Source organism: Eucyclogobius newberryi, unplaced genomic scaffold, assembly GCF_026437365.1.
Source record: "Eucyclogobius newberryi isolate DKJ021-1_F unplaced genomic scaffold, fEucNew1.0.hap1 SCAF_22, whole genome shotgun sequence".
NCBI lineage: Eukaryota > Metazoa > Chordata > Actinopteri > Gobiiformes > Gobiidae > Eucyclogobius > Eucyclogobius newberryi.
In genome coordinates, this window is record NW_027315857.1 from 12576293 (window position 1) to 12589046 (window position 12754).

Genomic DNA, 12754 nt, shown 5'->3' on the forward strand with positions numbered 1-12754 from the left:
GAACTGCTTTCGTTCTAGTTTACGACAGTGTTAATGTAAAATGACCAAACAATCCTATAGTTTACCAATGTTAATAAGGGGTCTTCTAAGCAGCAATAAATGAAGAGAAAAAATAAAGAAAAAAAATCGCATAACGTTTAACACATTTCATTGCAGGAATTCAAAGGATTATATCAAAGAGGCCTACACACCAAACTATACAACACAATAACAATAACAAAAACATAAATAAATAATAATAATAATAATAACAATAACATTAAATAAATCATGCAAAAATCTCTTTATTCATCAAGAAGTCAGTGAGCATTTCAGTAAGTTCCTTTGTGGAATCCTAATCATCATAAAGTGCACTGCAGTTTGTCTCTAAGGCTGTTGTTTCATCTTCATGGAAGAAACAAACAATTGAAAAACTAGAAATAAACAAAGAAGGTGCGGATTTCTTTGGGTGAGACTGTGACAGTGAACGTTTCATTTGTGTAGCTTCTTCTGTTCTCTGAAAAAAGAGAACATCCAGGTTAAAGAAGAGAAAATTAACAATTGATTTGTAATAAATGTCACTCACGGGTTTGTAAAGGGTCTGCAGTTTTCCACTTCCACCTCTGTAGAGTGTTGATGTCCCATGTTCCAGTGAGGGACCGCTCCTCTAATGCTCTCACTTTCCCTAAGCCCTGCAGCACTTCCTGTTCAGAGTCACATGACCACACATTTGAGTGATCATTAAGTATGTACAATATTTCACAATGTTATTTGACCTGTGATTATTACCTTAATGTTTATGGTAACTGCCTTTGAAAGCTCAGGGTCTTTTCCTTCCTCAAATAAATGCATTACTCGAATTAGGACGCGATCATAGTCTGGTGCTGTGAAGTGTCTTTTACCTGTGATGAAAATATGAATTGTTAATAATAAATATTTACTAGGACTGTACATTACTATAAAAACATACTGGCGTTGATACGCAGTGAAAATGTGTCCTATCACAATTATGCAGACAACACTCAGATCTATGTTTCACTATCGGCAGGTGAATATGGACCAGTAGATTCACTCTGTCACTGCATCCAACAGATCAGTTTGTGGATGCAAAACAACTTTCTCCAGCTGAACTCAGACAAGACTGAAATAATCGTTTTTGGCCACAGAAACAAAGAGAAAGTGTTAGCGGTCACCTCCAGAGTCTCGCTCTAAAACCTACAAACCAAGTTAGAAATCTGGGGGTAATAATGGACTCAGACTTGAACTTTAATAGCCACGTCAAATCAATAACATCAGCAGCTTTTTACCATCTAAAAAACATTGCCAAAATCAAAAATATAGTGTCAAAACCAGATTTAGAGAGACTTATCCATGCGTTTGTCTCCAGTCGATTAGACAACTGTAACGACCTGCTCACTGGCCTCTCCAAACGAGCTGTAAAACAGCTGCAGTACATCCAGAACGCTGCTGCTCGGGTCCTGACCAGAACCAGGAAGTATGATCACATTAGTCCTGTTCTCAGGTCTCTGCACTGGCTCCTGTGGCTCAGAGAAGAGACTTTAAAGCAGCTCTGCTTGTGTACAAGTCTCTCCATGGCCTAGCACCAAAGTACATCTCAGACATGTTAGTGCCATATGAATCATCTCGGACTCTGAGGACCTCAGGGACCGGCCTCCTGCTGGTGCCAGAGTCAGGACAAAACATGGGGAATCTGCGTTTCAGTTTTATGCAGCTAAAATCTGGAACAGTCTTCCTGAAGATGTGAGACAGGCTTCTACTCTGACAATGTTCAAATCTAAGCTAAAAACAGTTTTGTTTAGCTGCGCATATGACTGAAACATTTTTTTCTTTGCACTCTTCTCTTTTGTTTGTGATTTTATAAGTTTAGACAATCAGTTGGATTGATAATTTTTAATTTAGTTAATTTTATTGTATTTCTGTTTCTGTAATTTCTTTGTGATTTGAATGCATTTTTCCTGCTGTGTGAAGCACTTTGAATTGCCTTGTGTATGAAATGTGCTCTACAAATAAACTTGCCTTGCCTTGCCTTGGTTTGGTCCGAACACAAAAAAGAAAGAGAGAATAAAAAAAGAACACAACAAGCTTGATATATGATTGTGCAGCCTCACAAATGAACAAATATGAAGCAAACTAACCTTTTTCTAATTGTTTAATATGAGCTGCATGGTTGGAGCTGTAGTTCCAGCCTGGGACACTGAAACTGAGCAGGTGGAGATTAGGAGGGAGGACAACTGGAGGAACCAGAAACCCTTGTCCAGCCTGAAGTTTTATTGATGTCTCTGGAAAAAAAACACAAAACACAAAAAACAAGTTGCAACAATGTTACTTCAACACCCAGATTTATTTTGATTTTGAAACTATCTCTAGGACATAAAATGCCAACAATAGAAATGATTGATAGATACCTGTGGAATGTACTTTTGGCAGCAAAACAATAAAGCAATTACAAGGAAATGGAAATCAAGGACTGGGAAGAAATAAACCTGGACATTGACAAATTTACCAGACCCTGGGTAAGATAGGACCGATATAGGGGCCTGACTGATATTTTTATTTTCTGGTTTACATTCTGGGCTACGCTGTTTCCTTTTGATTTTGTCTCTTCGCTCTCTGATCTTGTTAGGCCCGAGCGCCACAAGCTGGCGAGAGGCCTATTAATCTCGTAAGGCCGTGCGAAGCACGGCTGCCAAAGTGCGCACGTAGTGCGCACGAAATCGAGCGCGAAGCGCTCGCCCACTTCCAAACACTCACTAACGCACTCCTTCACTCATGCACGCCCCGTGCATACTAATTAGTAGTAGGAAAATGGAACATTACCGTTGTAAACGGGCGAAGCCCGTGCAAAAGTGCGCACTAAACGAGCACTTTACATTGAGATGACGACCGCGAAGCGGTCGTCATCCCCATATAAAGCACTCATTTGCGCTAAGTAGCTCACGAATACGTTCCCCATCTCTTGCATGTTCCGTGCATATAAGCATGTAATGCAAAAATTGAACATTATTACTGTATAGAGGGCCAAAAACACAAAGTGGGCGGAGCCCACTCAAAATTAACGAAAGTACCCGTCAGTGACCAGGGACCCACACCATGAGGTAGGAAAGCGCCCGCGCTTTCCGAAAATGTATAGTTTATGATATTTGAAAAATGGGAAACATTGTTTTCGCATCGGAATATTCTTCTTCTTCTTCTTCTTCTTCTTCTTCTTCTTCTTCTTCTTCTTCTTCTTCTTCTTCTTCTTCTTCTTCTTCTTCTTCTTCTTCTTCTTCTTCTTCTTCTTCTTCTTCTTCTTCTTCTTCTTCTTCTTCTTCTTCTTCTTCTTCTTCTTCTTCTTCTTCTTCTTCTTCTTCTTCTTCTTCTTCTTCTTCTTCTTCTTCTTCTTCTTCTTCTTCTTCTTCTTCTTCTTCTTCTTCTTCTTCTTCTTCTTCTTCTTCTTCTTCTTCTTCTTCTTCTCTTCTTCTTCTTCTTCTTCTTCTTCTTCTTCTTCTTCTTCTTCTTCTTCTTCTTCTTCTTCTTCTTCTTCTTCTTCTTCTTCTTCTTCTTCTTCTTCTTCTTCTTCTTCTTCTTCTTCTTCTTCTTCTTCTTCTTCTTCTTCTTCTTCTTCTTCTCGGGACCAACCCCCCTATTTTTCACCCAGTGAACATTGACGAAAAGTCACAAAAATGTTCACACCTCTAAAAATCGTGCCTCTCTATATTCTGGCTATTTCCCTTTTCTAAAATAAAAAAAATTGGCGCGTCAGCGCCCCCAAATGTACCAAAAATGCATTGAGAGATGGGAAATGACCCAAAAAAAATCTGATCGTAGAATCATGAAATTTGGCGCAGAGGTAGATGGTGACAAGAGAAGTAAAAAATATTATTACAGCAACGCCGTCCGCCCAACCAAATGTCGGCCATATTGCTTCAAAAATGGCTAAACATGACTTCGGAGTTTTTCCAAACGTCGTACTTTTACGAACTCCTCCCAGGGCGTTGGCCCTAAAAAGCTGAAATTTGGTGAAAATGCTACTGAGGAGTGGGACATCAAAAGTTATCCAAATTACATTGATACCTCTCACGGTCTCTGTGCGGCAAAGCCGCAAACTGTAGCTAGAATTTCAGAAATCTCCCATATTTAAAATTTCTGCCGTTTGCGCGGATAAAGTCCGAATTGCGTCAAATTAGAATCAGTTGTTAAACTCTTTGCCCTAAACCTACTTGAAGTGAAATAAATTCATTTGGCGCCACAGCGCCCCCTACAGATTTTATATGGAGGTTAAATGTTTAGTTTTGCGAAATTATATGAAATTTGACTCACAACTCAATTTTAGCATCCCCATCAAAAAAGTCAATGAGACCCATGTCATAATTGTTATGACGTTGCCATAACGATGACCGAAACCTTCCATGTTATTCCAATGGGGAAATCGCCAGAACATGTTTACACTTTAGACTTTCACAAACTCCTCCCAGGGCGTCAGCCCTATTAACCTGAAATTTGGTGAGACTCATCTTCAGGTGTGGACCATCAAAAGTTATCCACATTTTCATTCAAAGAGTCACGGTGTCTGCCAAGAATTCAAAATAAAATAGCTTTTTGATGGTAAAACAAAGGGGAGAAGATTCAGATTCAGCAGCGGTGTGGCGGCGGCGTGGCGAGGGCCGATCATTGCCGCTTGCGGCTATATTTTTGGTTGTTCTCTTTATTTTTTATAATAATAAAAAAAGCACTTTTTGTTTTAATGTTATGTGAATTTTGTTTGTCATGAGAATTATTAGATGCTTTCTTCACTCACTGGGATGGTCTATAGCCATAACCACAGGCCTGTGCTGCATCTCTATCGCTTCCTTGTGGTAAACCTTTGTGGTGACATTCAGAGAGCCCATTATCATCCACAATGTAGGGCGCACCACCGAGCTGTCATTGAGGGTCAGGTTGTAACCCAGGTTCCAGGGTAAGTTGTTCCACAGACGACGATGCAGCATCACCTGTGAAAATGATTAAACACATTTCGTAAACCTTTTTATATAATGTGTGGATACATTTTTTCATTTAGCTCTATACCTCTATTTGTCCATTGCCTTGGCTAGAAACACCATGAGCTCTATCACTGATGAGCACTAGTCTGCTTTGGTCGTCCTCAATGAATGCCGCTCGAACCATTGGGTAATAGTTCTACAGTTGTATTAAATGTGCCAGTTATTTCTTCATAGCAAAACAATAAATACCAGGCATTTGACTTTTTACTTACCCTGGCTGAAGTGTTATTGGCAAACTCCCTGTGTGTCCTCTTCATCATCTGGTAGCCATTGTCATCTGTGTACAAAGTCTTGTTGTTTGTAAGAGAGGTGGTGGTCCTAAGAACGACCTCTGTGTTGATCTGCAGTGGACCCACAAAGTAAGTTTGCTCCAGTCGATGGCACTGCACTTGACTCGTGTAGCATTCCGGGACACGCGTGGTGATGGAGAAGGCATAGTCCTTATCAGTTTTATTCCTGACAGAAAACATAAATAAAAATGGAACCTTTTTGTCATTGAGTTCACACATCTGCCACGTTTCTCTATTTAAACTTTATAATTACAATGTTTTGTTTCATGTGCAAAGGTAAACACATGCGTTTTCATGTAAACCAAACATAGTATGTTTGTCTATGTACCTTGTCTGAGCCAAAAGTAGAGGAAGCTTAGGTTCAGGTCTAAAAGCACAGAAAACCAAACAAAGACTACTAATAACGCACAATACTCACTTGTAGAAATACTGTCTAATTTCCGTCACAATCTTCCCAGGTATAATCTCCATTCCCACAGCATCATAAGCCCGTGTTGCTGTATTCTTAGCGGTGAAGATATAGTTATCAGAGATGGGCCCAGATTTGACGTCTCCGTTTGCATGGTACTCCCAGAAATCTTGCTTCATCTTAACTCTCCGTTTATCCTCACTAGAAAATAACAAAACCCAAGAAAATAAATGTGCTTTGTTAAATATATTTAACTGACTTGAATGCATCCAAATGATTAAGTATAGTAATAAGACATTTAAACATCTTACAGATAGGTAATGCTGTGCAGTAGATTGGTGTCCTGGTCAAACATGAGCTTATAACACTCATTGAGAACAGGCAAAAGTCTTTTTCCAGTTTTGGTCCACTCCTGTATCCCTATTCTATCAAATAAAACCCTCTTGGCCTTATACGTCCAGCCACAACCTCCCGTTACAGAGCAACGCTTCTCTGAAAACCTGATCACATATTTCCGGTGCTGAAGACCACCAAGCTCTACCATGATGAAGAGGTCATAGGTGACATTGGATTGAGCAGTCGTCTGGGTCTAGATTAGAGCATGAGCAGTTGTTATTTTCATACTGGCCTCTTAACATGTTATTTACTTGGTGAAAGAACATCATGTACAGGATAACTACCTGTGCAGGAACTGGCTTCCCATTGTCATCAAAGACTGCAGCCATTGAAAAGTTAACAGTGATATTGATGATGGTAGTGATGTTCCAGGCTAATGGGTTGTAGACAATGATATGTTGTTCTGGTGCTTCATGAACTCCTTCTATTGAAATATATAATAGGATTTTTTTTTTTTAGTTTAGTAATATTTGAAAAATGAATATTTGGTAAAGAAAAAAAGGGTCTATTTAAATATTATTTTAATTCGTCAAAATATAGATGAAGATTTGTGACACATAAAGCGATAAACGTATGAGGCGGTCATTTAGGTACCTTTTCCCTGGTAGTCGCTAAGGGAGGGTGAATTGAGTTTGTGTGGGAGAAGGAAGAGCGTAGCCAGTAGTTCATCAACCCCCATCATGGCCTGGGTTAAATGTTGCATGTACATGTCCGCCACTTTGGGTGATTCTGTGCCAGTGATGCCATCATGGTGCTGGACCTGCAGAACATTTTAAATTTAATATATTTTTGTTTATTTTTAAAGTATTCCGTTGAAAAGTGTTTGGTGACATTTACTAACCTCTGACACAGCCCAGCGCAGTGCTTTGAGCTTGTCTAATGCCCAGTCTTTAGCTACTGGTCCATCCGGGTAGCTTATTCTGTATTGAGTAAAAATAGTCTCTGCTGCATGAAGCTTGGAACTAGCCTGTCTTGCCACTCCTTTCAAAACATTTCTAGAAGCATAAAATCCAGTCCAGGCTTGCTGTGACTCTAAAAAAACAATACATTATATCAATAAGACAATATAGCTATATATCTAGTTTCAGGATATTTCATTTCAATTGCTTACCTGTAGAATAAGGCAAAAAGTCTTCACTACCACGGATCTCCCACTCCAGATCAGAGTTATGAATTGTTTTAAAATATTCACTAAGTGTTGCATACTGGACTGTCACTCCTAAGTCTTTACTGTTCTGATTGATGTAGTTCATTAGAGGATCCATGTTCTTGAATTGCACAGATGAATTATAAAACTGTTTGTCACAGCCCTTTAAACACAAAACAGTAACGACATTTAAAAGTATTTAAAATATAATTATTTCAATACACATAATGAATCTCTTCCCTTACCCAAGGCCACAGGACATGGTTGGTCCTAAACCAAGCTGCCCTCTGTTTAATGTTATCAACCATGGTCTGAGCATAGGCATGAATGGTCTCCTTGGTTACAGGAAGACTCATATTGGGGTAGACACCATCTTTAGGAGGGTCAGGAAATAATGCAACACCGTTCCAATAAAATCCAGAACTAAAACACAGAAATTTAGCTAATTTTGGAAAACTGTATATTTGATGTCATGTCTTTCATGAACTATATGAATAAATAATAATCTTAATTTTGTATTGATTTTCAGTACTTAAAATACAAAATGTCTATCAAATATTAAACACTTTAAAATCAGGTTCATTGGTAAACTATCCATACACACACATAATAACAACACAATTATGATCAGTTATGAAGACGTAAATGCCCTACCTATTGGAGAATGGGAGGTAGGATGGAGTGCAGTAACTAAACTGGTCCATAGTGTGAGTGAACATCTCCTGCTTTTTTAGTGAAGGAGAACCTCGCCAAACAAACTGTAGTTTCTGTTTGAACAAAGAAAATTGTGTCAGTAAACACATAGTAATAATGCCTTACCACACAACAATGTCTCGATACCTACTTTGTCCCCCTGCATAGCATCTTTGAGGTCATAGTCAATGCGGGAGATGAGGTGAGCGTTGAAACCAGTCAAAGCAAACAGGACAGGAGTGGTCGCTGAAGCTCCAAAAGGATCCACATGCCACGAAAACTGTGGACGCACACCAAATGTCTCGTACAGGAACCCATGTCCCTCTGTGGAACACAAAGAGAAGAACCAGGCATTAACATAACCCAACTTCATACCTGATCCTTTTACCTGTCATTTGTAGTATCTGATCATTCAAATCGGTCACAGCTTCATCGTGCATTACTTGGCCCCCAATAATAAACTCGAGTCGTCCCTCTTTCACAAGCTGTCGTACCTAAGGATAGAAAATGTCATCATTTGAGTGAGTGAATCGTTAGCGATCCAGAAACAGAATACAATGCAGTGTTTGTCATAGATTCTCTGAGGATTTTTCCTTTTTTCCTTTTGGATCCTTAAGATTTGTATTCGTCCAAATACTTCAACTACACAGACATAAGAACTCCCCCAGCAGTAGAAATGTTTTGGCTGTAGATATTTACTGTAGTACAAACTTTTAAAGCTTTGCCCTGAGATATTTCTACAACTGACAAAGGAAATTAAACAACAAAAGAAAACTGCAAATTTCCCGTAAGCCAAAAGCACACATCATTTTATCCTATATAATTTGTGGCGAATATAATTACATATTATCATATTTAGACTGTGGGGGACAATTAGACAATGGTGGCATTGGTCATCATAGTCTCTTCTGTTAATGGGAAACACAGCAATGTATCATGCAACACCTTTATTAAAGCAGTTATAACAATCATACTTGTTTCTTTTGTGAGTCCGTGGCGACAGTGTCCCACCAAAGTCGAAAAAACTCCTGCTCCACCGCAATAAACCTGCGATCTTTGGCCTTGGACAGTTCCTCAGTCACACTGCTGTACACATTGGCAGCATAGGCACGCATACTCTCCTATAATGACACAACAGCATGCCTGAATATTCGATTTGCCTAAGATTTAAATTTACGTTGACCGTGGCATTTTTATTAGATGTTTAGATTAGATATAATCAAAGCATAGGTCCAGAAACTCTTACTTGAACAGTGTAAACCCATCCAACATCCATGTGACTGTGAGGAATAACAAATGTCTGAATTGGCATATCATCCACTGTCGTTCCGTAAACATAACTGCTATTTACAAAACACATCAAAACGACTAAAAACCTCATTTTAACCATTCTCTGAGAGCGTTTACGAACAACACCTGACCTAAACCCATGACCTGAACCCATCCACTTCCTTGTTATTGTTGTGCTTTGACACGTGACGCTGACGCAAGTGCTACGGAAGCCCTGACTGACCAAAGTCATGTGCGCGCTTTCGTGACCTCTACACCGGATACAGTCTGTGTTATGCACGCAACAACATACAATTAAGAGCGTTTGTCATCTCCCGGGCCGTAAAATGTCTAAAAATACACGAATAGCGCTCATATTTGGAGGTTTTGTGACGGCAGTGGCGGCTGCGCTTTACCCCATCTTTGTCCATCCGCTGACGCACAGAGATGATTACAGTAAGTAGTGGAAAGTGTTTCTGGTCAATGGCATGATTATCCTTTACTAAAACTACCAAAAACTAGACTAGATATCTCATACGTTCCGTTTTATTATCAAGAAACTACATTTTTTAACCGTGCTTGGCTCAACTACAAACTTATGCAAGTGTCATTGTGCAACCATTGTCCTTAAAATATGTCCTGATATATTCAGCTTTTCCTCAGCTGCTGCTCAGACTAAAATGAATTACTTAGGAAAGAGAATTGAGACCTACAGTTAATCCCAGACCTGCTTATTCCCAATATTGATGGTGTTTATGTGCAAGATGTGACACTTTAAGATTACACCTACATCTTTTTCGTTTCAGCAACAATCCCAAAGACCAACTTGCATATTTGTTCAGAATTAGTGGTCAATAAAGGTCAACCAAGGCATTTTACACTCCTGATTGCTGTTTGTTCTGAAGCATCTTGGGAGTTATTATAAAATCCAAAGCATCCATTGAAATAAGTAGTCGAATATGGCTAGAATAAAACCAGCTGTCCAGCCACAGAAAGTTTGAGTCACTGGGTCAATGATGAACTCATGCCAGGAAAATGCAATTAAACTTGTGTGGCTGTATAGTGTCCAATTAATTGCTAGTTTTTTCCGTTAGTAATGACTTTAACTTTGGAATAAGCCTTTGTGTCATAAATCTTGTTTATAGAGTCGGTTTCTGACCACAGTTGAATATTATTTGCCATTGTTCTTTCTTTTCTAGGGGCAGTGCAAAAAGTGAATAGAGCGGGAATCAATCAGGCAGATGTCCAGCCAGTGGGTAAGAATGTCATTTATTATAGTTCCATTGTTTTGTTTGGCATACAGAAACAAGGGGAAGAAATGTGCTTCAAAGGACAAAGAAAGAAATACATACTGGAAAAATATTGAAATCAAATCACATACTGCACAACATTTACAAATAGCTTTTGCTCTGCGCTAAATGGTACTGACTGGAGTGTTTTAGACCAATTCTATTTCAACGTATGATTGTATTTGATGATGATGATTTGTATTTTCACACTTCACTACGACTTTAAGTTATGTAAGGTATTTCTAGATTTTTAAAAGTACTGCATCTCTTTTTTTTAGGGATGAAAGTATGGTGTGACCCGTTCAAACCTGCAGAAAAATGACTACTACCAATTCCTCCCTGTTCCAGAAGCTAAACTTGGATTCAAGAACTGATCATATTTAAATGCCTTGTGTTTGACTGCTGTGTGTAAATACAAATAAAGGATTTTTATAATGAATATTCCCCTTTCCCTCTTGTTAAATACTCAGTTACCATAGATCACCACAAGATGGCACTCACAGTCTTTCTACTCAACAAGCTCAGTGTTCAGTCATTGTCTTGGATATTTTGGAAAAAGGGAATTACGTTTCCAAAGGTTCTGCCCTGGAATGCAGTCTGTTGGAAATTATGTAAAAACACTGTTATGTTTATTCACCCCATTGACAAGAATCTCCTCTGAAGTTTTATTTAGATTGGGTAAACTTGAGAGTGGTAAAATGGCTTCAGCAGAACAGGGGCAATGTCCAGTAAGATGAGAAGAAGGTTCCAAAATGGAAACAGTAAAGGCAGAGTTACGTGAGGACACATCTTTTTTAATGAATACAAATATTTTTTTTAATTTGGACACACAGCACTGAACAGCGGCGGTGATGAGTGCGGTTTTGTGTACTACTTGGAGCAACACTTGTAAATATTTATTCTCAAACACAAACGTTTGAATACGTACAATATTTCCATTTTCGGGGATGACGCTCTGCAGACAATCATAAAACAGATATTAAATAATGAACACCAATTGCAAGATTGTGTATGTGGTTTTAAAATATGAATCTGCTAAAGGCAATTTATATTCAACCTTTTGTACTAAGTTGTACAAATTTTGTAATGAGTTGGAAAGTTTGTGGCTGCACATTGTATTACCATTTTTCAACCCAACCTTTTTTTAAATAATTTTATAATCTATATAATCGTTAAAAATAATAATTGATTTAATTAAACAAAAGAGGTAACACATTCAAATTATAATTACAGTTATATTAGCCTTAATAAAAGCCTGAACAAAGAGTTAATTTTCAATGACAATTTCTAACCCCAATCCTTTAATTAAGCCATTACCAAGACTGAATGATTCAGAATAAAACATGTGTTCATTATAATTTGTATTTGTTAATGCTAAGGAACATTAAAATGCAGTTATTATAAAGTGGTGCCAAAAATGATCATACAAATATGAAATTATTAATAATCATCATCATCATCATCATAAAAACATAGCTTGAAGATACTTTTACAGAGTGCATAATTGGGATTAACTATTGAGCACATTTTTGCCCGTCACTGTAGTATTATTCCACTGTAGTGGGCTCTTAGTGCTCTGCTCTGACTGTCTTCAGAATCTGTGATCCAGGCTCCCTTAACAGGCCTATGGGTGCTATAAACGCAGACTATTCCAAAACTACTCTTTTCCCTGTACTTTTGTGGTTTCCTTACATTCTCCATCATCCCCACTTAAAGCCTGCTCCATCAAAGTCCTGTCGAATGAAGGATAGATTAAGAAAGAAGTAAAGCATGTGTTTATGGTACTTCAGAAGAGGAGCATTTTAGCATTACCCTTAAATCTCTTACAGCCCTCATTGCAGCTTGTACTTTTGCACTTTTAGGACCACTTACAAGGCGTCCTGCCAAACCTGACTCCACACGGGCCGGAGATGTCCACTCTCCCTCTCAACTCCGCCGATCAACAATCCCCATTGTTTATGAGAGCTTGTTATTGTTGGGTCCAATACAGAAACAAAAGAAAACTCAAAAGCCCGTCTTGCACTGAAGCATCCAAAGTAAAGAGAGAAAGGGGGTCGATTTAGGAAAAGAAGCAGAAATTCCTCTCATTCCCTGCTGGTGTTTTCCAGATTCCTCCAGCGACAGCTACTCTGCCGTTTGAGTGAAGTAAGCAACCCGAGGGGAAGTTGAAGTGTATGCAGAGAGGAAGAGAAACGCATTCTTGAGGGGACGCGTCACCCACTCACAGAGTAAAGACTGTA

General features: G+C 38.7%; 2 protein-coding genes across 2 annotated transcripts; one reads left to right on the top strand and one right to left on the bottom strand.

Moving 5' to 3' along the window:
* Positions 1 to 271: 271 nt before the first annotated feature.
* On the bottom strand, positions 272 to 9425 carry man2b2 (mannosidase, alpha, class 2B, member 2). Its single transcript, XM_072458617.1, has 19 exons — positions 9203 to 9425; positions 8931 to 9077; positions 8345 to 8450; positions 8108 to 8280; positions 7918 to 8030; positions 7509 to 7686; positions 7228 to 7426; positions 6958 to 7148; positions 6711 to 6876; positions 6401 to 6540; positions 6032 to 6309; positions 5730 to 5921; positions 5234 to 5477; positions 5047 to 5157; positions 4778 to 4970; positions 2136 to 2279; positions 769 to 881; positions 566 to 683; positions 272 to 496 (listed from the first exon to the last, which is right to left on the bottom strand). Exons 1-19 carry the CDS (start codon positions 9398 to 9400, stop codon positions 414 to 416), a joined length of 3087 nt encoding a protein of 1028 aa, XP_072314718.1. The 5' UTR covers positions 9401 to 9425; the 3' UTR covers positions 272 to 413.
* Positions 9426 to 9494: 69 nt separating this feature from the next.
* smim20 (small integral membrane protein 20) lies at positions 9495 to 10943 on the top strand. The gene is made up of 3 exons (XM_072458618.1): positions 9495 to 9681; positions 10425 to 10481; positions 10793 to 10943. The coding sequence occupies exons 1-3, from the start codon at positions 9573 to 9575 to the stop codon at positions 10834 to 10836; spliced, it is 210 nt and encodes a 69-aa protein (XP_072314719.1). The 5' UTR covers positions 9495 to 9572; the 3' UTR covers positions 10837 to 10943.
* The last annotated feature ends 1811 nt before the right edge of the window (positions 10944 to 12754 follow it).